This window comes from Seriola lalandi, unplaced genomic scaffold (genome assembly GCF_002814215.2).
Source record: "Seriola lalandi dorsalis isolate HSWRI2012SDOR001 ecotype SW California unplaced genomic scaffold, Sedor1 jcf7180002054486, whole genome shotgun sequence".
Taxonomy (NCBI): domain Eukaryota; kingdom Metazoa; phylum Chordata; class Actinopteri; order Carangiformes; family Carangidae; genus Seriola; species Seriola lalandi.
The window spans coordinates 380,946-402,969 of record NW_019525039.1 but is presented as its reverse complement, the minus strand read 5'-3'; the positions used below and the strand labels follow the sequence as shown (position 1 = coordinate 402,969).

Below are 22,024 nucleotides of genomic sequence, written 5' to 3'. Positions count from 1 at the left end.
TAACTGTGTCAATCATGCATGTTTAGTATGCAATACAACTGTAATATGGGGTATTTTATTGGTGAATATCAATACCAGCCACTGATCAGATTAATTTCCCTCTTGCTTAGTCATGCATTATATTCCATTTAAACCTGCCGCCTGTTTGTCACTGATAATGTGCTTTTCAAACTGTCCCTAAAGATCTTCTGTTGCATTTATGAATATGTCTTTAACTGGATCACTTGCTTACACACACACACTGCTGCTGGTGTTTGCCTTGGCTGGGTACGTTCCTTCCCGTTTGAAACATTTTCTCACAGCCATAGCGGGTTCACCAATTCTTTTGAGTTTGCCAGTCCCCATAGGTTCACTGACCAGCAGAGCAGCCATCTAACCATCTCATATCTGCTTATGTGAAAGACAAATATTTGCTATCAGGTTAAATAAACCAGATCTACCATCCCCTGAAACCTCAGGACACTTAGTTCGAGCCCATTGAAAACCTCCATCATTTAAATAGCAAAGAGTGAGAGCTTTTAGCTGTCGATGACATAATCTCATTCAAATAATGCAGCCTCTCTGTCTAGCAGAACCACACATGAAGGACACACAGAGTTACACTGACTGGAAATCAACAGATCATTTGACCCAGTTAGGATATTACATCATTTTGGTGATTCTGGATCTGCAGGTCACACAGTTTCAATTTCTTTAAGTGGACAATCAAACATTCCTCCTTGTTATTTGACATTATTGCTGTAATGTTGTTTCTCTGCTTCATTAGAGCCGTCAAATGGTTTAAGTACTGTTCCCCTCAAAGCTTTCATTGTTTATGAGTTTATCACGCTTCATATCTGCTGGTAGCTCTTGTACCAAATCAAGGTTATTGATCATCTCTAGGTAAATATGTAGGAGTTAAGAACTTTGTACTCAATCAATAGGAGCTTACACTTGCAGCTGATTGGAGCGCGCTATCATGCGCCCATTACCCAGCAGCCCTTATGTTGGCCCTGTAACCCCCCACCCAGATGCAGGGGATACTGAGGAGACAGCACTTTCAAGAAGATGGCTCCAACTTTGGCTTTGTTGCTCCTCTGCCAAGTAGCTTTGTACACAACTGTAACATCCAAGAAAGGTAAAAAAAAAAAAAAAATGTAAATATGGAGCAGGACAGTTGCTTTATTTTATGCTTTTTTGTTTGCATTTTTCTGTCTTATCCACATGATGATTGACAGTGTTAAATCAAAAGAGAAAGTGTGCACAACTTTTACAACAGTTCACAACGTTCTAATCTACACAATTAATTATGAATTGTTGAATACTGTGGCTGTCAAAAGAATTTAGCTGCAGAATGTAAACATTATTGCTGTGACTCCTGCACCTAATACAGTACATTTTTGTCCAATTATGTCTTCAACTAGTGTGTGGCCAACCACCTGTCACTGACGGGATTGATGAGTCGACCCTAAAACGTGTGTATGAGGTCGGAGAAGAGGTGACTCTCACATGTGAACGGGGCTACTTACCTTCAACTGCAGCCTCTCAGCGGATAACCTGCACCGCCACAGGAGAGTGGACGCGGTCAAACCTGGCATGTTCCCGTGAGTTGAGACTGTAGCTTGAGACAGTGAAACAGCTGTAATTCTTATATTGTCATAACCACCTAAAAGTAGAACGTGTGAGTAAGGTGGGAGAAAATATTGGCTTAAATAAATTATATGGTGATTCTGCTGAAACAAATCACATAATGTTTCCCACGATCCCCAGAGAAATCATTGCATTGTGTTGGACGGTTTACTTTACTCCATGATACCTGGCTTCCCCTGTCTCCTGTCACATGATGAGGTTCCAAAGGCTGTGTTATCTTATATTTCCGTAGCTAAGATGTGCCCTATCCCCAGACCTCTGCAGCCTTTAGCGAAGGGGAGGACAGAAGCTCCATTCAAGAGCGTGCTCAACTTCACTTGTGACGATGGGTAAGGCTGAGTGGATGACAGTAATATTCACCTTGCAGTTCCATACAGATCATTACAAGCTGTGTGTTACAGTGATATACTATGTCAGAATGATATGAACTTCCGTTCATCAGGTATGTCATGCAAGGCGCCAATGAAAGCACGTGTTTACATGACGGCCGCTGGAGCAATCCACCACCCCTCTGCAAAGGTAATGGAGTAAAATACATATACATAATACATAATGGAAGTGGGAAATAGACTCTGTCAGTGGTCAGCAAACACATCATATTATGTAAAGTGAAAAAACGTCTGTTAACATTTTTTGATCTAATTAGGAAGCTGTTCTATTTTTTATCAATGCACCTGCCTTTGCTCCATTATGTTACTGTATATTTGTATTCATTAAGCTTTTATTTTGACCAGAATTCTCTTTGTTCATCATAGCAAAAGACAGAGTATTTCTGTCTTCTAAACTGATGTGTGAAATTGTATAGTAAAGATGTTGCTCATTATGTTACCTAGTGTTTAAGAGGTCTTCAATCAACTGTATGATCTTTATTTGGTGCCTGCAATGTGTGGCGTTGGTGAACTGTGTTGTGTTAGGTTGACTGGTGTTACTATCATTTTGTCCACCCCATTCAAATCAGCTACGATAGGCTAAACAGTTCAACAGCGGCATGCAGTTGAATCACTTCCTCTCTGGAACAAAAACTGAGGATTAATTGCAGGACTGGTGAAGCAGACTGCATTAGTTTCAACTGGTCGTAAACTGACAGCTGAGTGTAGGTTCAGTGTGGATTTTGCGTTCTAAAAGCTGACAGAGTAGGATTCAAAGTGTTCAGAGTTAATGCCAGTGCTTTTTGGCCTTACAGCTGTGAACTGTCCTCTGCCCAAGCCACCAAGAGATGGAAGAATTGTCCATGATAAGCCAGTTTCTGGATCCACCACCATGTATGGGCAGGGCTGGACATACGAGTGTAACCCGCCTAAAGCACCAAGTCACGAGAGGGGATCCTGCATGGCTGATGGAAGCGCAACTGAGCCACCAGTGTGCCGAGGTACACGGAAGATGTCAATATTTTCAATATTCTTTAACCATCACCCCCCCTTTAATCCATTTCTCTCCTCCACAACTAATTATGGGCCAAATCTGAGAGACCATATGTGACACAGTTTAAACAGTCTGTCAGCAGGTTTAAAATGTTTTCTGTCATTTTCTTTCTGAGACAGCCTAACTGTGCAATTGTAACCACTACATAATACCTCCTGTTTTTTTTGGTCATCCCAGATGTGAGCTGCTCCATTCCAACAAATATACCAAACGGCTTCATCACCTTTGCTGTGATGAGACAACATGGATACAAGGAGAAGGTTAAATACGCCTGCAACGAGCACTATATTCTGGACGGTGAGGCTGAGATACAGTGCCGAAACACGGGGAACTGGTCTTCCAAGCCAGTCTGCAGAGGTGAGTCATGGGAAAATTAGATCTTAAAAGCTCCCCTCAGGCTGAATTTGTTGTATTTGTGTTTGAGTCTGGATTCAGTTTTGCAGCAGTCAGTTAGTTAACCAAAGGTGTCCAGATATGCTCAGATTGTGCTTTGCAAGTTGGCAATCTCCAGGCCCCGAATTCCTCTCAATTTCAAATTCAAATGAGCTTCGAACTAATAGTTTTATAACCATCTGCTGTAACTGCATTTTTTTCCACCCAGCTCCCTGCACAGTTGGAATCAAAAGAGGCCGTATTTTCTACAATGCCAGGAAGCTCTGGATCGCAGACCTGAAACCCAACAGAGTCCTCCACGGAGAACATGTTGCCTTCTATTGTCTGAACCGAGCTGAGAGGTGTGGCTATCCTGTGGCCAGCACCTGTAATGATGGAACCCTCCCCATCCCAGAATGCTTTGAGGGTAAGTTCTTGCCAGCTCGATCAATATAGTGGTCTAAGACTGACCAGTGCTCAACTTCCTGAAGATTGCTTTCAACGGAGAGGATGTGTTTTAAATGTAGATACCATACTGTAAGTAGGTGTACAGATGCAAAGTTAACACATCTATACCTGTACATTTTCATGTTTTAGGCAGGGGGAAGTAGTCTATATACTAGATCTACAGTGTTATAGCTATTTCAAAACAGCTTGACCCACTGTCTGCATGCTTTTACTAGTAGCAATACAGTACTATTGTTTTTCCTGAAAAAAAAAAAATGTTATGTAATCAGTCTGTCAAATGGTTTACAGATGTCTTTGGAAAAGCCCATGACGTTTCTATGCAGTAATATGAAATATTTTGTGACTACAGTAATATATCTCCCTCTCTTCTTCCTGCTTTTAGAACCAGGCAAGGTGGAGTACACCTTAAGGGCCAAAAATCTTCCATCAGAAATCACAATGTGTGCTGCTTCACCTCCTGCAGGCCCCACAAGCCCCGCAAGCCCCGCAAGCCCCCCAAGATCTGCATAACTTTTCACAGAATGAGCTGAAGCACCATGTACACTTACAGGATATGAATCTCTGTATCATGACTAATACATCTGTAACTATATGCTGCAAGACAGAGAACATGTTTGTTATTGGTTATGTTCATCTTTCATTTTGACTGTCATTTACGATTTATAATAAAGTAATAGTTGTAATTTGTCGAGAAAATTATGAAAATTAGTTTTCAGAAAAATAGTGCCGTGGGACCTGAGAGAGTTGCTGACTTGAAGAGCCTGTGTAGATACATACAGCCGGTACCCAGATTACCATTAAAACTCATTTATGATCACACTAATATTTCTGCCTCTCTTCTTCTTGAACCAGACGTGCTCAAAGTTTTAGATTCTAAATCATTTGATGCCGAAAAACTAATTAAAAGCTTCATTAAACAAAAACTATCTTCAGTTTATTCGTACATGGGGATCCCGTAGGTGCAGGAATGCGGTGTTGTCAAATTTTGAATGATCTCTGTGAATTTGAATGGAAAAAAAGTTGTCTTGTGACCTGAAAAATCTGCCAGGTTGATCAAATGGAGACACGTCAGATAAACACCAATGTTTTATAGATGAGGAGCAAAGTCTTCAGTTAAACTGTGTAGATGAAAGGTACATAGAAATCGAACCTCAGCTGTGAGTATAGCTTTTCCATTGGATGATATAAGTTTAACATTCAGTATAATTATGATGCATAGGATATTTTAGTGGAAATTTACTACAACACATTGTTAAAATGATGTAAACACAAGTAAAAAGAGGCTAAATACACAAGGTCTACAAAACACAAAATAAACAAAAAAAGAATCATTTGTTCCTGTTTCATATGTTTATGGATGCTCTGAAAGGAAAGTGATTTTTTTGTTGTTGTTGTTAAGATCAAGTCTTGTTTTTTTTTTGTCTGTGAAAACAAGCCCTGAGAGGCAAGTGATCTTTTTCTTTTCTACAAAGAAATTTTTTTGTCAGGATCTCATCAGTGTTTGCTTTTGTAATACTGATTTTGGCTACAAGAGGGTGAAGTGCAGTCCAGGGCTTGTTTTCACAGATGCAAAAAGCAAAAGCTTCGAAGAAAAAAAAAAACTGTGGGAACTTCCCACTTTCGGTAAAATGTCACATATAATCTGCTATTACAAGCAGGAAGCAAAAAAACAGCCTACAAAACAAGGATCTGCAGTGAGCAGTTATTTCGTGCTGCTCTTATCTGTTTACTTTTAGAGGAGCTCAAACAGTGACAGAGAGGACAGAGATTCAGTATTTCAACCTCAATCTACAACCACGGGAAAGAACCGAGGACTGTATGTACCTGGCCTAAGATGGAACACATACAGACTTTGTTTCTGCTATGTCCATTTGTATTCTTTACCACCGTGACATCTGAGGGCAATGGTATTTGCTAATATTACTGGCTTTCATTTCATATCATTTGGTTTGAAATGCATGTACGCGCATTTATTATTTCACTGTTCAATCTCAATATTTTATAAGATAGACTTTTGTTTAAGGCATCTGTGTAAGTAGAAATGATCATGTTTAGTTTTTGAATACAAGTCAATTATCTAATTTCATTTGGTGTTAGAAATGGTTTGTTACAATTCTGTTGTTCTGACAAGAAGCTGACAGAAAAAAGAAAAATACTTTAACTTAGAAATAGAGTTTGATTTTAACTTTTAATGTTTATTCAAATTTGTCATGACAGATTTTCTGTCAAATGTTGTCAAATCTCCAAGGGTTAAAAGGAAAAGTATCTGAAATGGGTGAACACTTAATTACAGGTGTCCCATGTCTCTTCAGATTAATCACAGTCACACTGTTTAAATGCTGTTTACATCGCTTCAGGAGAAGTGGACTAAACACAAACCATTAAAATAGTGATGGAGCTGATTTTTCTTTATTAGCTGAAGAATTTTTTCCCTGGGAAAACAGCATAATCATGTGACTGAACTTGACTGTTGGGTGCAAATACAGTGCATCACTCTCGCGCACGCACACACACACACACACACACACACACACACACACACACACACATCGTAATTATTATTATTATTTTAATTAAATCGATGTGTCCTTGCAGTGTGTTCTAGGCCTGAACTGGGTGGCAACATTGAGATGGATGGGATCCAGAGATACTTTAACCCCGGTGCAGAGTTGACGCTGTCCTGTAAACAGGGATACACCCCTGAGTCAGGCCCTCGGAAGATTGTTTGTGGAGCAAGTGGAAAATGGACAACAACCCAATTATTGTGCACACGTAAGTCTCCGTTATTCTAGTGAGAACTTAAGGTTTTGTGACAGAACATCTTGTATGGCCGATTTATAAATCTATATTTATTTTATGTTTTATTGTATTTCACCTGTTGATGCAACATGGGAAAAATGCACTGCTGTAGGAGATTTTAGGAAGAATATTTATCAAGCAAGTGAATCGTGAAACATTTCTACCACATTCTGATTACTATACTCTTTGATTATTTCTGTTATAAATGTATAGGTAATCAAAATTTACAAATATTTGGTAGATTTCTCTTACATGCTATGATATATGAATGTGCATATTCAAGCTTAAAGAATAAGTTATTAGTTCTCTGTTGATTGGCAAAATAAAAAACAGAACACATTGTGTAGATGGTCTGCACAACGAGATCACAGCTTGGCTCGATTAAGGTTGTATGTAACTACAGCAGGTACGTACAGCGCACATGTAGTTCTATGTTTTAATTATTCATAAAAACTGAATTGCAAAACCATCTATTTACACATGTGAACTCTACTGTATTCTCTCCTGCAGCAACGCGGTGTCCCTATCCTGAGTCACTGCAATACGGAGATTTGAACTATGAGGATACTGTGTACCAGAGTACCATCAACTACACTTGTTATGCAGGGTAACGCGAGAACTTCTAGTTGAATTTTACTGTGTGCCATCTTTCATAATTTTGGGGATAATCTGCTGATAAAACTGGATAAGCAGATGCAGACGCAGCTGTTTGTGTCTGAAGTGCAGTTTGAGGCCAGATTTTGTCATTTGTTCTTTTAGTCATGTTGCAGTTCCTTACAAATATTGGGTGTGCAAATTAAGAACCTCTGATCAGCTACATAGTTCTCTCTACTTGACAAATTATTGCTAGTGTCATTTATTATATATTGGTCATTTAAGCAATGACAGAACTATCTACTGAAAAGAGATGACTTTATTGACAGTTATACTCATCATACATTAGTTAAGGTGACCAATAAACCAAACAAAGAATAAACTTTCAACCTCTTGTGTGTACATCTCATTTTTATTTTATTTTCCTCTGATCTACCAACATTCGGCTTCAAATACATTCAACCTCGTTTGAATCCACTGTCAAGTATGTTTTGTGAATATCTTTTTGCAAACCAAGCATGAACTGACTTAATGGTATGGCTGCTCTGCACAGGTATATCTTGACTGGAGCCAGTTCTACTGTGTGCCAAGCCAATGGAACATGGAGTGCACCAGTACCGGTGTGCAGGCGTATGTAATCCACTGCAATCAAAATAATAAATAAATAAAAAAGGAAGCAGAATACAATCAAATATATAGTTACTCTCATACAAAATTTTCCTATGATCTTTGAAGACATTATTAAGTACAAAAAACGTTTGCACTTAAACAAACAATCACATAGAGTACAAGCATGTACTGTATAAGCCAATACATATAAACTTGCATATTCTCTCTCCTCTCTTGTAGCTGTGACATGTGGTCTTGCTCCAATCCCAGAGTTTGGGGTAATAATCTATGATAGGAAGATAAGAGGGAACACAGCTGATTACGGCGTCAGAGTGACATACAAGTGCTTGCCTCCACATGCACTCTTTGGCAATGAAAAAGCAGAGTGCACTGCCAGTGGCACCTGGACCAAGACGCCTGAATGTCGAGGTATGAAATACCCACTTGCAAGACGTATTTACTGTTCAGACCGAAACATGTCCAACACACTGTTGGCGACATTTCTGATTGTCAGACAATTCTGTGTTTCACGTTTCACTATTGGTCTTAGTATCAGCAGATGAGAAAACAATCTCAGCACAAGGTCCACATGTAGTTTGCCCAGATTTCCTGGAATTGTAAAAGTTCAAATTTCTCAATTTTTTTCGGACACAAAATTACACACACCACACATATAAGACAATGGAGATAATCATACATACAGCTGTAATTCTCCTCTTTAATTCCATCCAAGCTTTCTGGACACTTTTTGCTCTTCAAAGAGTAACAAATCATGAAAATAATCAATGAGATGTGTGTGGGAGTCCTGTGGACTGCTAGAGGCTTTTTTTTGGCCCAAAGATACATATTTTTTTAAGACCATGATAAGTTCAGTGCAGATACATCATTTTAGTGAAGTACAGTTGGGAAACTAAGAAGTTGTCCTCGATATTAGATATGGTCGTACTAACTGTTTATCTAAAATAAAGAAACTTCAGGCCAACCCAAAACCATGTGATAAGCTGTCCCAGTTCACCAAAGCAAACATTTCATTTGCTGTACAGAAGACTGAGTATGACTTGTGAATAAAATCGCAGTACACTGTTGCTAATGAGATTTTTGGTAGTTTGACATACATTTGATGGAGTTATTCAAAGGTACTCCAGCTTCACAATCCTCAAGTATTGGTTGGTTAAATGAATTTAATAATCATCATTTGTATGTCCTTTTGGAAAATACTGTATGAGATCTCAAAAGTTTGTTCTGTATGCCATTCGGGGGTTAAAGGCAAGTCTCTACTGTGTATACAGAAAAAAACAAGACAAAACAATCTGGAGTCTGGATGGATATCTCACTCTACAGTGGGAACACTTTCCTCCAGTTAGAAGGCCATTATTATGCAGCAGTGGGAGCTGAGAAGGATAACATATTATAATAATTTAGATTGAATTGAACCACATTTGGTTCAAAGGAAATGGTCCAAAACACTTCAACCAGCAACGCTATGGGATAATTAGCAACCAAGTGCTACCAACAGAAAAACGACACACACTTTTCTCCAGCAGTCTCTCTAATGAATGAACTGCATTTGTTCTTTTACAGAGGTGACATGCCGTCCACCGGAGAACATTGACCACGGCTACATGTCAAACAGTGACCAGAGAGACTATGATTTCATGGAAACAATTAGATATGGCTGCGAAGGAGACTATGTACTGGAGGGAAGCATGCAGATTGTTTGTCAGAAGGATGGGAAATGGTCTGAAAAGCCATCTTGCAAGGGTAGGACTACAACCAACATTACAGTGTTTGTCTTTTTACGTTACATGTTTTGGTGATAGCTGTATTTCTTGGATGATTTTGAGAGGGCAAAGACGATCAGATCTGCTTACATGTTTTTTGTTTTGTTTTGTTTTGTTTTTAGAGTTTAGCTTTACAGAAACGAGTGGCATAGGAGAGGAATGTTCTTAATGTTTCCCAGTTTTAATTAATGTATTCCTGTTTCCAATATTTCCTGTGACTTTAGTTGGTGCTACTCAGGTCCCAAAGCTTTTACTTGCATTTTTATTTCAATCCCATGAGTCATTTTTTGCCTGTGTTGACTGATACAGAAGTGTAAATATGACAGACAGTGCTTTGGATTGTTTTAAGGTTTCTGCATTTGACCTGCGCTGAAGACAAATCTATATAACTACTTATTTTAGTAACAATATGTTGACTAAATAATCAAACACCCAGACCCTGTGCTGAATTAGCTCTAGCAAAGTAAAATAACCAGTCAGATACCAACTGATTTAAGCATGACCAGAGTTTAGCGTTAATGTCAGCTGATCTGCTTTCAATATTACTGCTTCATAAAACAATAAACTATTTCTCAAGTATAACATTTTATTCTACTCCTTGTGACTTAAAGCTCCTTGCAGTGTTGGCATACAGAGAGGAAGGATATTATACAAAGAACAAAAACTCTGGATCAAAGACCTGCAACCCAATAGAGTCTTACACGGACAGATTGTCTCACTCTACTGCATGGACAAAGCCAGGAAGTGTGGTTATGCAGTGACAACCCAGTGCATGAATGGAAATCTCGAAATACCTGAATGCTTTGAAGGTAAGGTCTGTCTAATTAAAGAGCAAAATATAGCATAAAAGCAGCTTATTCTATTTTATTTGCGTATGTATTTACATTTGTCACCTCTTACTATCATCCCTCAATGCCACATAGTCCAAGGCGGCTGTTTTCTCAAGATGACTAATAGGGCATAATTCTCAAGAGCTGTTCCGTGGATGATAAACTACAGGTTGTTTAATTGTTGAATGTCAAATCACATAGTTCATAGTTTGTCCCTGTGGAAAACACTTATAGTATTAGGGAACTGTACTTTTATACTGTACTACTATAGAAAATGCACATACTCTAACCTCTTCTCTGTATTTGTGTGTGTGTGTCTGTCTGTCTGTCTGTCTGTCTCTTTCTAGAGCCCAGTGTGGCTGATTATCAGTCTCAGCCTAGTTCGCTTCCATCAGAAATCAACCAGTGCTGAGGCAGCAGCAGATCCCTTCTCTGATGACTAGGACAACACCGTATTGTCGGTGTGTTCTGGTCTCTAAAATTAAAGAATGTGGTTTAACTCAAGCTGTAACATTTCAGAAATGATTTTATCTGACTCAGTCCTGATTAACAAAATGTGCTATTATGTTACTTCACCTCTCAAAATGTGAATTAACATATGATCTACAATGAAGTTGATGACAATGAAGAGTTTTCATGGGTTACTATGGTCTGTCACACTCATTTCTCTTAAATCTCCTGTGTTGCCCTGCACCCAAATGAAAATATCCTGAGTTACGACAGCACAGTAGTGATAACCTGCCACCAACTTGTACTGGGCTCCATAAAAACAAACAAACCCTCCTCTATATTGACTATAGCAGAATCTAAAGAGGTCCATTGTGTGTCAGCCCTCTGACAGAAAACATGAGTTGTTTTTATCCAAGCTTACAATCATTATATCTTGATTTATATTATCTAGCAATTTGGACACTAATCAACAGCCATGACAAAATCTCAAAAATAATGCAATAAGCAGATATGTATTGTTCAGACCAATGCCCAATATCACAAACCTGTAAACTAGGGCTGCACAATTAATCAAAATATAATCGAAATCACAATATCGCCAAGTGCAATATCCAAATTGCAGGAGCTGCAAAACAAAATATGGACATTTGTTAGACTATTTGTGATGTGCAAAAGCTTTGTTTCTAGAAGTGTATAATTCAGGACATGTTACAAATTGTTCACTCTACAGTGATATATATATATGGTAAATGTTTGTGAAGATTCCATAGTTTCCAAATACACACGATAACTCAGGATGAAGTTTGGGGAATTCTTGAATTATGCAGCTGTGAAATAACATGAAGTTGCATTTCTGAATATTTCACTCAGTGTAAACCTCATATATTTACATATAAGTAGAGCTGGAATACCTGATAAGGTGTGCTGTAAGACTTTCTTTAAACATGCTCAAATTGAAGGAGCAGTAAGCAGCGTGGTTCCGGGTGGCATTCGTCTGTTCTCGCGATATCCTACATGCCCCACTTTCTTCTCGTCCAGCATGGCCGCGCTGTATGAGGGTTACACGTTGTGCGGACTTGTTCCAGCACAAAATCTGTCAAATTCAGGCATTCAGGGCATCGAACAGGAGAGAGACAGTGATCATGTCATCGTCACGGACTCAACTAGATCCGTTACACTGTACAAGGTAAGTTTTGGCGTTTGTTTTGATGAGGCTCTCTTAGCCTGGGCCAGCTGATCAGTGCGACCTGTAAAACTCGTGCTGGCATCGTCGGCTCTTTTCAGCAACAGCGACAGAAACCATAGACAAGGAGTACTTTATAGCTGTGATAGTACTATGACTCCCTTTCCGTGATAATCTTCATGTAGGGTCGCACAGTGTGGAGTAATCCCATGCTAGTTTACAAAAACATGCAGGGTATGTTAGCTAACGTTAGCTACATCCACCGCAAGGCATATTGCTAAAAATGACTTCTGTTCAGCAGGCTCAGTGTGCATCGAGCTAATGTCCTGCAAACTTCAATGTAACCTATCAGAGCTGGTGTTTCAAGTACTTCTTCCATTATCCTAACGTGAATGACTGCAGTCAACAGTTTGGACCGGCTAAAAACATTCAAGTTACAGCTTTGTGTGGTTCAGATTAGGCAGCTACAAGATTACACTGCCAGATTTTTTTTTTATTGAGTGTTAATAATGATTTTTACTTCAGGAACAAGAGTGGCGTTTACTTTAGGCCACAGTTTATCATGGTGGACTTTATGCCATTGTCAATATTGCTTAAATTTAGCAGTGTAGTTATAGGTAAAGGGAAACGTGATGATACAGCATGTGATACAGTTGGTAATACATTATTGGAGAGAGGAATGGTATTAATCGTTCCTCGCTTTTGTGGTTCTGGCAGGTGTCAGACCAGAAGCCGCTGGGCAGCTGGACTGTCAAACAAGGTCAGAGTCTGACCTGTGCAGCAGTCTTCAACCCACAAACCAAGGAATATGTGGTCATCTCAGACAACAAGGTAGACTTTTTCAGCCATTCTTGTGTTGTATGTATGTGTACAGAGCCCCACTGACTTGCTGTCAGATTGCAATTGGCCAAAAATGAACCAACCGAGCTAGTTATTCTTCCTTTTTCATAAGTAAAGAAGGCAAATGCTGTCATCACTAAGTTTAATACAAAAGCAATGACTATTGCTAACTGTGTTCTTGAGTTTACTGCATTATTTTGCATGACTTCATTCCTCCATCCACTTGTTTACCAGGTTTGCATTATCGGTTTTCCTCACCCACATTGTTAAAGTGATTCACCACTTAGCTGTAGTACTTTTTAAGGTTCAAACATTCTCATTCATAGTATGAGGTCGTACTTAAACATAAACAAATGTGGATTTTACTTAACTTTTTTTGGTTTTTGTTCTTGTCTTTAAGGTGATCAGAATTTGGAAGGAAGAAGACCTACTATTAGATAAGGCCTTCAAAGCAACTGTAAGTCTGAGCATGGATGTTCATCTTCTCTGTCAGGAGACACGCACCAAGCATGCTCCACATTTCTATTCACACTCTATAACGCTTTGCATCCATTCCACTTGAACATTTCCAAACTGCTGAATTTAGGTTACAGAAACTTGAGAGCAAAGTTTTCTTTCTTTCCACTGCTGGTGTGCTGCACGGTCCCATAATTGGCTGTGATTATTTAACATTCTAGACTACGGTGCTCCTTTCTTGTACAAACTCTCCTTAATCTGAGAATCATCCATAGTATTCAGTGTAACCAACCAGAAATGTCATTATAGGTTCCCTCACTGATTGTTGATCATTCATGCCTTTTATGTATATAATCTCTCCAGGTGTTATCAGATATCTGGAGGGTCCAGTGTGTACATGGAGGGGAGCCTGTGGTCTTGTTCCAGAGAGGAGCTGTGAGATTGCTGGACTCTCTGCTTTCTGCTCCCCAGCAGCCCATAGAGGAAGTCCTGGCTGCAGAAGAGGCCATCAGGTCAGTATCATTACCTGCATCACACCCCCAGTGAATCCCTTTTGTTATAACCTTCAGAGCAAAGTTCAGAACCCGGTGCCCCCCCCCCCCCCCCATGTCCCCCAATGTTGCTAATGAGTCTTCTTTTTTGTCTTCAGGTGGAGTACAAACATAGTGGCAGAGGCACAACAGTTTGTCATCTTCACAACTGAACAGGTAACATAATTTTAAATATTTGGCTCTCGACTTAAGACACAAAAACTAATAATCCGGTTCAATTAATTCAGTTGAGTGTTTATACACCTTGTATCACAATACAAAGCCATAGGGACAGTTAATTCAGTGGCATGCTCATGTGCCTGCATGGAAATTCAGGTGATTGACATGAATTTAAATGACCAATTTGTCAAAAAATAATTTTCTCCATTCTTGTTCCTCATTGGCTTCAGCCATAAACTCTTAGTTATTGGTATTTCTAAATGCCTATTTGCCTTGAACGGCTGTCACTGTCTTCCCACAGAAAGGAGATCATTTCATCTACCTGCAGAGACTGAACCCTAACACCCTACAGAGGTACCGGCTGGAGAGAGAAGAGCCTGGTCTCGCCCCGCTCAGCTTCTCTGTCTCCTACAGGGATAAACACATCCGCCTGCTTTATCTCTGTAAGCCTGAATTTCCTGTGAAAATCTTTTTAGTGTCAGTGTTTGACAGCACAGGCTCGTTTCATGGACTCAGGAATGAAAAAGGGTTCAACACAGTGGGTGACAAGATTTTTTTTTAATAGAAATGAAAACAGCGTTTAATTGCTGACAGTGTTAGCCAATGACGGTAAATTCGCTACTCTGCATGTAGGAGGTTTGCAATAAAGAAAGACACATGCGACAGAGTGTTCTCCAAAACCCGACCTGTACCTTTCCCAGTTTATATTGCGTAGATATCGTTTCCACAGTGTTACTGCTAATGGAGATCAGCCTTGCAGAAAGCATCACTGCAGAGAGAAGTGAATGATCCTGGTTCAGCGTGTTATTATTCTCGGGCAGAAAGGCCAGCAGCAAGTCGGTGGCTGTATGAAAAAGTGAAATTACTTTACAAATCCATAAAGTGTTTCACACAAAAAATAAGTGATGTGTTGTAGTTTTACTCACACAGAGTTTAATGTACCTCGTTGTGCGGTCAGTGATGTTTTAATTAAATGACGCACTCTAAACTTAGGATCAGAAAGTGTTCAGGTCTGTTTTTGCTCATACACTGTGCTACACAAGATGATATATACATGATAAGTGGGGAGTGTCATTATTAATTCCGTCTAGTCTCTTCCCTCAATAATCCTTTTCACTTTCTCTGCCCCAACATTTTCCTTCCACCAAGACCCAAACGGTCATGTGTACCAGAGTGTAGTCTCTGTGCGGGGTCTGGGGACCGAAGAGGGGACTCAGGCCCTTCCGCTTCCCCGTTGCCTGATGCTGGCTCTTCCTGTCGGCGACGGCCTTCTGGAGACAGCATCAGCCCTGGTCCTGGATGAAGCCCATGTAGCTGTTGTGGGAGTTCCACATCCCTCTGCTGGAGCTGGTAAAGGTAAATCCAGTTTATTTACCCTGCCCACAGTAAAGACAGCAGGTCTCTGTACTCAGACATGTCTGTTCTGACGTTTTCAGATGTAATTAGCCTGAGCATCTGGACGGTTGGTTCGCTTCTCACTCCACTAAAAGCACTATTTTAAGTATGACCGATCTTAATGAAGTCTGTCCGGGACACACAATGAGGCTTTCAGTAAACAGTCAGTTTAAATGTGTCCCAAAATAACAGGGAATTTTGTTTGTTGAAATTAAAATGAATTTATAGGTTCAGTTTATTAAAACTTAAATTAAATGAACAAAAGGCTACTACTCTAGTCTTCAACTGCAGTAATTTTAACAGGTGGACGATGTTTAAAGAATAAATGTATTAGAATGATAACTTGAAGCTATGTGACTCCAGTGTTTAATGTGAGTGTCTGTTAGTTCCTGAGTGGCTCTGTCTTTGTTTTTTTTCAGACTTTCTCTGCATCTGGAATACCAATTTCCAGACGCTTCAGGCAGGAAAAGAGATGGCGGGTAAAATCTATGGGCAGGTAGGGATTCTTTGGTGTATTAAATTCAGTTGATCCACCAAGCTGGTTGTTTTCTAATGTTTCGTTGTATGATGAGTGGATGAAACCATACACTGATAATGACTTTCAGCCATGTTGGCAGCAGGGCCTTAAGAATTCACACAGGACAATCGCCGGAGTGTTCATGGGCCTTTTGTTGCTAATGTTAGAAGTATGCATGAACCGCGCACTCGGGCTCCATTGTTGTTATTACTGCAGGCCAAGGTTCCCTGTCCTTCCAGCTGCTGGGTGCTGAAGGAGGACTGTATGACTTTGGTAGAGCATTGTGCCTGCTCTCCACTGTGACAGGGTTCACTGTCCCTCCTCACAACTTTATGGCAGTTTACAATCTTGAAATAGTCACATAAATAGACTACCTGGGCAGTCTGTTATCTATATTATGTTTACTTACACTATGAATATTGATTTGTTTTCATTTTCTTTTCTCTCTGATGTAGCTATGGTGTTATTCCAACAAGTTATTCATTCCACATGGGAAAGCCCTCTCTGTTATACCATTTGTTTGCCCTAAATCTTCCCTGGCCTCGGCACTGGGGAAACTAAGGCAGGCCAAGACTGAAGGTGAGCTAAGACCATTTTATTGTACGGGGACTGTAATAATTATAATAACTTTTTGCATCTGCAAAAAGCAAATGATATACACAGGACATAAACCTGTAACCTTTTAAAGCTGTATGCCTGATTTAGCATAAGTAATTAGTACAGCAACAATGTACTGTATAACACATATTCATTCATGTGATCAGTTGTCCTTACTGAGGCTGCAGCACTAATAGTCATGTCTGCATGGAAAAGTTTGTTTTCACTCAATACAGTGTCTTTTTTTCAACTACAACAGAGTCCAAATCTCCAGCTTGTGTACCATCTTGGAATAACATTCTGCACGGAGAGAAAGCTCAGCCCTCAAGAACTGTGGAGACCAGGAAGACGGTATGTTGCATAACTGTCTTTAAATGACTTTTCAAGGCAAAATAAGGCAAATTACTTAGATACAGCGAGGCCAGGTGTTTTTTTTGTTTTTTTTGCTGCATGAATTGCTAGTGCATCAACCCCACACTGTTGCCTTGAAAACTCACTTTCAGTGTTTTCTCAGGCCTACGGTGTGTATATGAAAACAACTTCATTCATTATACTAATTAGCATGACCTTCAAGTGAAATTTACAGAAGTTGCTGCCTGAAATGGTGGTGCATCATTCACAAAATGTCGAAAGTTATGTAACTTGGCAAAAGAAAAATGTATAATACTACAACCCTAACGTATTTTATTGTTTAGGATTTGTTACTTTATTTGTAGTTTTGTCTCTAATGGGAACCCGTATGAATTTGACTCTTCTTTGCATCCAGAGAACAAACCGTAAGACCCAATCAACACCTTGTTTAACAACTGACCAAGTTCTGGCGCTCATCAAGGTAAAAAAGTTGATTTTTCATGGCTCTCTATAACGGTATACTCAATCCGCACGCTTCCACGTAACAAGGAAGACACATTCTGACATGGAATAATTAACATAATATTTTATTTTCCCAATGTAGACAGCACCAGTAGAAGATGTCCAAAAAGAAGTGGAGGGGCTTCTTTCCCGATCAGACATCCAGGACTTACAACCCTCTGTGGGACAGCTGGTATCAATCCTTGTGTCCCGGAGCCTGGCTGATCCAGCCTTCTACACCCCGAGCACCCTGGCACAACTCGTGAACACTCAGTGCCTCTGCCACAGGTCAGTAGGGCAAGAAATGAACTGAAAGACTAAAATGTTGTATCTCAAAACCGCTGTATTTACGCAGTCTTTATTCTACAGCATGTATTTCTGTTGTAAATACCAAACCCTTGCATTTAAATGAAAATGTCGTAATTGAGTTGGTTTGCACTGCAATTGCTGTGATGTGTGAAACATGATTTGAATTCCCCAAACCACACTGACAAGTAGAATAAATCAACCATTATTATTTCTGTTGACTGTGACCATTTCACCTTCATGATCTTCCACAGTGCGTGTCCTGACCTCGTGCTGTTGGCCCTGGAGAGGAAGGATTACTTTCTGTGTCAACTCTGCTTGCAGTTCTTCCCTGACATCCCTGAGGCTGTCACCTGTGCCTGTCTTAAGGCCTTCATCAGGTAAAATCAAAACTTTAAGAATGATGTTAAATGATGGTTTAGTGAGCACTATAAATACAGGCATGAATTGATGTCTCTGCCACTGTCCTTTTGATATGACCACAGGGGGGCACTAAAGTAGTAATGTTTGGGGGGGGGGTTCTGTAAATAGTGGCTTCAACAGGTGATTTAAATGTTTGGTTTGATTCAACACATTAAATATCCTTCATATGATATAACAGAAGTGGTTTAGTGTTTTAATAATCTGATTATTAACTTGACTTGATGTAACATACAATGAAAAACTAACAGTGTGCTGTTCTACTTTCATCTTGCAGTATGCCAGACGTCGATGCAGAGAAAGCGAGCCTGGAGCCCGACAGCATCTCCTTCATGGAAACCCTAATCTCCAGGGAACGTGGCCCGGTTGGCTTGCAGAATGGTTTTAGCCCCACCTCCTTTGACGAGGACCGCTCAGACGCCCTCAGTGGAGGCGGTGCCGTCATAAAGGCCAGAGCGGAAAACAGGGAGAACACCTCAACTCCATCAGAACAGATCTGTCCAGTGGGCTTACACAAGGCGGTTCTTCTGTATCCTCCCAGTGCACAGTCACTCAAACACAGCTTCTCACCATTCTGTCTATGAGGCCGCTACTCGCATTCAACTGTATGTTTGTCTGTCAGATATTTTTATACCTTGTATTGTGAGTTGCTGAACATTTTGTGTATTAGTCAAAAACCTAAAGACTAAAAAAGGTAAAAAAATATGAGATCTTAACTCAACCTGCTAAGAAATGAGGTCCTGCAGACGGCGTACAGCGACACTTTCCTCCTCCCACACCTAAAGGATCTCTCCTCCCAGCATGTTGTTGTAAGTAACAGAAAGTTTAGGTGTTGAGGTTGTTCATCAGGTGTAAACTATAGGTACAATTTACAGCTCTTAAGTCCTGAGTCCTTATGCATCATGTCTGACTATCTAGGTCTGTTTTATCATTTTTATTCACATTAAAAAAAAAACAACTGATATGTAGATATAGTTAATTTCATGTTGCACGTCTAATAGTCTGTTCTTGGAATATTCTTGGTCAGTTATAGACCAGTGTTAATTGTCTTTCTCGTCCAATCAGCTTTTCCTCCAGTACCTGCAGTTCCTCTACCTAAAATATTCCCAAGATGCTTTCCCACAGAAGCATGGCTTGAGATCACCAAGTCTGACTCAGGTATGTGTCAATGTCTAACTAGATAATTAGGGTGCCCGCACTTGACATATCGGTGCAGGTAGTGTCTGTCCCAACAGGACACATTGTGACAGATCTGGACGCAGAAAAAAAGGTACTTTCTCACATTGCTGACAGATGGTGGGGGTCAGACTTTTATTATAACTAGTTCATAGGTCAATGTCAAGAGATGAGAGTTGTTCGGAGATAGATTTAAAGAAATGCAGCCAGCGGAGAAACAAAATATTTAAGTGTGATCATATTCGCCAAAATCCCATCAATATGATCTAAGCTTGGATATCACATTCATTTTTAGTTTGTCCAACATTTTTTTTATAAACTTCTCATATCTAACAAACATGTAAAATCACTGCCATCGTGATATACATAATTTACTAAACTCCCAACAATAATAGCAGTAAAAAATATTTTAAACGAATTGTTGTCCACGAAATAGCTCAGTTTGTCAGAAGACTTACATGTCTAACTCTGTTTTTCTTTGATTGTAGATCATGGATTGGGTGTGCTTGGTGTTGGACGCCCATTTCACAGTGCTAGTGATGACTCCGGACGCCAAAGGCTTACTGCTGAACCTCCACAGCTTTGTTAAGTCTCAGGTAACAGTCTCCCCATTGTCTGCTCTGTAACTGGCTGCATGTTGGTTTGATAATATTCATTCATTCTGTGTGGCTCCTGTTACTGTAGTTGTGTAGAGACAGTGTTTATAATGGCCAAACCGATATTGAAGTTTTAGCAGAAAAAAAAAATGCCACATGTAAAAAGTTACCTGGAAGAGAATTTAAAGCAATTTGCTTCCCTGTGTCCTCAGGTGAGGCTGGTTTCTGAGCTTGGAAAGATCGAGGGCAGCCTCCAAGAGCTCAATAAGATGAAAGTGAAGAAGGACATCGGACAGTACTCCATTGAAGTCATTGAGCTGTTTTAGAATGTGTACAGAATACTTTTAATAAACCTTTGAGCATATTGTCTCCTCCCAGCGTTTCACCTGAATTGGTTTCAAGGTTGTTTACATGTCTCGACTGGTATTATAAGTGCTTTTTGGCACAGATGGAAGCCATCAGAACTCAAGTTGCATGAGTTTTACTGTTGGACGTTGAATTGACTTGCTGATGCTTTTGAACCGTTTTAAACTTGTTTAAGCTGATGGAAATTTTGCCAATCAGATAACATGAATTGCATGATTAATTTAGACTGCTTATATGTCAACCTGGTTAATAATGGGTTTGTAAAATACATGTAAAAGCAACCTAATAGAGCAGTGTGTTTATGGTTTTTAACATTCATAATGAGACTCAGCCTTTGAACACTTAACTGTGAGTGAATGACTGTATTTCGTATTTGTCCTACAGCTGAATATTTGTAAGTCTGTCAGCTCTGACTGTACTGGATTTTCCACAGGAAAGTCTTTTTGTTTAATACAGTTATATAACAATGGAAACTGTTGATCTGTGTGTGAATTTTATTTTTATTAAAAAGATCAATATCAAATAGAAGAGCATGACTCAGTGTTGGATGCATGGAATTAAGTGTTTTTTTTCTCCAAGTTTATAATTTGATGACAAAAGATGAATAATTCGTATTAATATTTTAGTATTTTATTTGTGGTAGTGTTATCAGTATTATTAGGTCTATGTACAAAACTTTGACTAGGTGTAATTCACCTAACTTTTGTAATAACATTTGTGGTTCTTTGACTCCTCACTTACTACTACTTTATATACAGTCTATTTCCCTAATAAACACCTGATTCGGTATTTGAAAACCACCTGTGCAGATTACCTACAGTAAAACATTTGGACTTTTCATTGCGAGGGTGATGAGGACAGCGGTATGGGCAAACAGAAGTGTGTAATAGGCCCTGTAGAAATACACTACACGTGATGGCAGAGTTCATGCAACAGCTTAGAGTGTTTTCTGGATGGGTGGTACGGTGGCGTCTTGGCCGTTGTATAGCTGCCACAAAAACTATAGCTTTAGCTAATTATGCCATTATTTGGTGGCTGTTACAAATGTTTAACTCACCGTTGTAAAAGATCCGTTGTCGGCAGGATTCGAACCTGCGCGGGGAGACCCCAATGGATTTCTAGTCCATCGCCTTAACCACTCGGCCACGACAACTGTACACATATCTCTGTCAGGCCGATCAACAATAAACCTATTTTCAAATAAATCTTTAACAGTGGTTCACGTAATTATTTTTGCAATATCTGCTGAGGAAAAAAAAAACTTAATCTCCTGTTTAACCGGCTTACTAGTTACTTGGGCTGTGTTTTGTCTGTGGCTGATGTAGCCACCCAGGTTAAGAAGAGAAAAGCAACCACAAGCTGAGACGAAAAAATGAATTTAAAATGTTACTTCTCTTCAGACATCAAGTCAAACCCAGAGCGTAAGACAAAATAAATGCTAGAGTCAAGGGTGTCGCTGGCCACCAGATCACGGTGCTGCGCCTCTACTTTAGTCTATTACATGTTATTTTAGGCTACATTGTTTCAACAGATGATAGCGCACTGTTAATTTCAGTTTGGTTAACCGACCTGACTGAACTGACTGAAAATTGAGCCAAGTTTTCTTCGTAATTATTAAGAAGAAAATAAGCCATGCAAAATGCGTTTGGCCAAGAA

At 39.6% G+C, this 22,024-nt stretch overlaps 3 protein-coding genes and 1 non-coding gene across 4 annotated transcripts; 3 read left to right on the top strand and 1 right to left on the bottom strand.

Moving 5' to 3' along the window:
• The first annotated feature begins 957 nt into the window (after nt 1-957).
• On the top strand, nt 958-4,714 carry LOC111659680 (beta-2-glycoprotein 1-like). The gene is made up of 8 exons (XM_023412679.2): nt 958-1,117; nt 1,404-1,583; nt 1,862-1,958; nt 2,072-2,148; nt 2,813-2,998; nt 3,229-3,408; nt 3,653-3,850; nt 4,274-4,714. Exons 1-8 carry the CDS (start codon nt 1,048-1,050, stop codon nt 4,399-4,401), a joined length of 1,116 nt encoding a protein of 371 aa, XP_023268447.1. The 5' UTR covers nt 958-1,047; the 3' UTR covers nt 4,402-4,714.
• An 834-nt stretch (nt 4,715-5,548) lies between these two features.
• Nucleotides 5,549-11,008, top strand: LOC111659688 (beta-2-glycoprotein 1-like). Its single transcript, XM_023412690.2, has 8 exons — nt 5,549-5,798; nt 6,487-6,663; nt 7,201-7,297; nt 7,838-7,914; nt 8,134-8,322; nt 9,475-9,654; nt 10,286-10,483; nt 10,852-11,008. Exons 1-8 carry the CDS (start codon nt 5,726-5,728, stop codon nt 10,914-10,916), a joined length of 1,056 nt encoding a protein of 351 aa, XP_023268458.1. The 5' UTR covers nt 5,549-5,725; the 3' UTR covers nt 10,917-11,008.
• A 143-nt stretch (nt 11,009-11,151) lies between these two features.
• Nucleotides 11,152-20,896, top strand: nol11 (nucleolar protein 11). The gene is made up of 18 exons (XM_023412738.2): nt 11,152-12,140; nt 12,855-12,968; nt 13,378-13,434; nt 13,797-13,945; nt 14,083-14,140; nt 14,445-14,586; nt 15,293-15,499; nt 15,958-16,034; nt 16,511-16,634; nt 16,912-17,003; nt 17,419-17,484; nt 17,608-17,792; nt 18,065-18,190; nt 18,508-18,759; nt 18,961-19,039; nt 19,296-19,388; nt 19,895-20,002; nt 20,215-20,896. The coding sequence occupies exons 1-18, from the start codon at nt 11,994-11,996 to the stop codon at nt 20,326-20,328; spliced, it is 2,190 nt and encodes a 729-aa protein (XP_023268506.1). The 5' UTR covers nt 11,152-11,993; the 3' UTR covers nt 20,329-20,896.
• A 543-nt stretch (nt 20,897-21,439) lies between these two features.
• trnas-aga (transfer RNA serine (anticodon AGA)) lies at nt 21,440-21,521 on the bottom strand. Its single transcript has one exon. It is a non-coding gene; the product is annotated as a tRNA-Ser (tRNA).
• Nucleotides 21,522-22,024: the final 503 nt, after the last annotated feature.

Coding starts and splice junctions, on each gene's coding strand:
- LOC111659680 (XM_023412679.2), top strand. CDS start 1,048: ATGGCTCCAACTTTGGCTTTGTTGCTCCTCTGCCAAGTAGCTTTGTAC. Junction 1,959..2,071: donor AACTTCACTTGTGACGATGG/GTAAGGCTGAGT, acceptor TCCGTTCATCAG/GTATGTCATGCAAGGCGCCA. Junction 3,409..3,652: donor TTCCAAGCCAGTCTGCAGAG/GTGAGTCATGGG, acceptor TTTTCCACCCAG/CTCCCTGCACAGTTGGAATC.
- LOC111659688 (XM_023412690.2), top strand. CDS start 5,726: ATGGAACACATACAGACTTTGTTTCTGCTATGTCCATTTGTATTCTTT. Junction 6,664..7,200: donor AACCCAATTATTGTGCACAC/GTAAGTCTCCGT, acceptor TCTCTCCTGCAG/CAACGCGGTGTCCCTATCCT. Junction 7,915..8,133: donor ACCAGTACCGGTGTGCAGGC/GTATGTAATCCA, acceptor CCTCTCTTGTAG/CTGTGACATGTGGTCTTGCT.
- nol11 (XM_023412738.2), top strand. CDS start 11,994: ATGGCCGCGCTGTATGAGGGTTACACGTTGTGCGGACTTGTTCCAGCA. Junction 17,793..18,064: donor ACTCAGTGCCTCTGCCACAG/GTCAGTAGGGCA, acceptor GATCTTCCACAG/TGCGTGTCCTGACCTCGTGC. Junction 19,389..19,894: donor GATCACCAAGTCTGACTCAG/GTATGTGTCAAT, acceptor CTTTGATTGTAG/ATCATGGATTGGGTGTGCTT.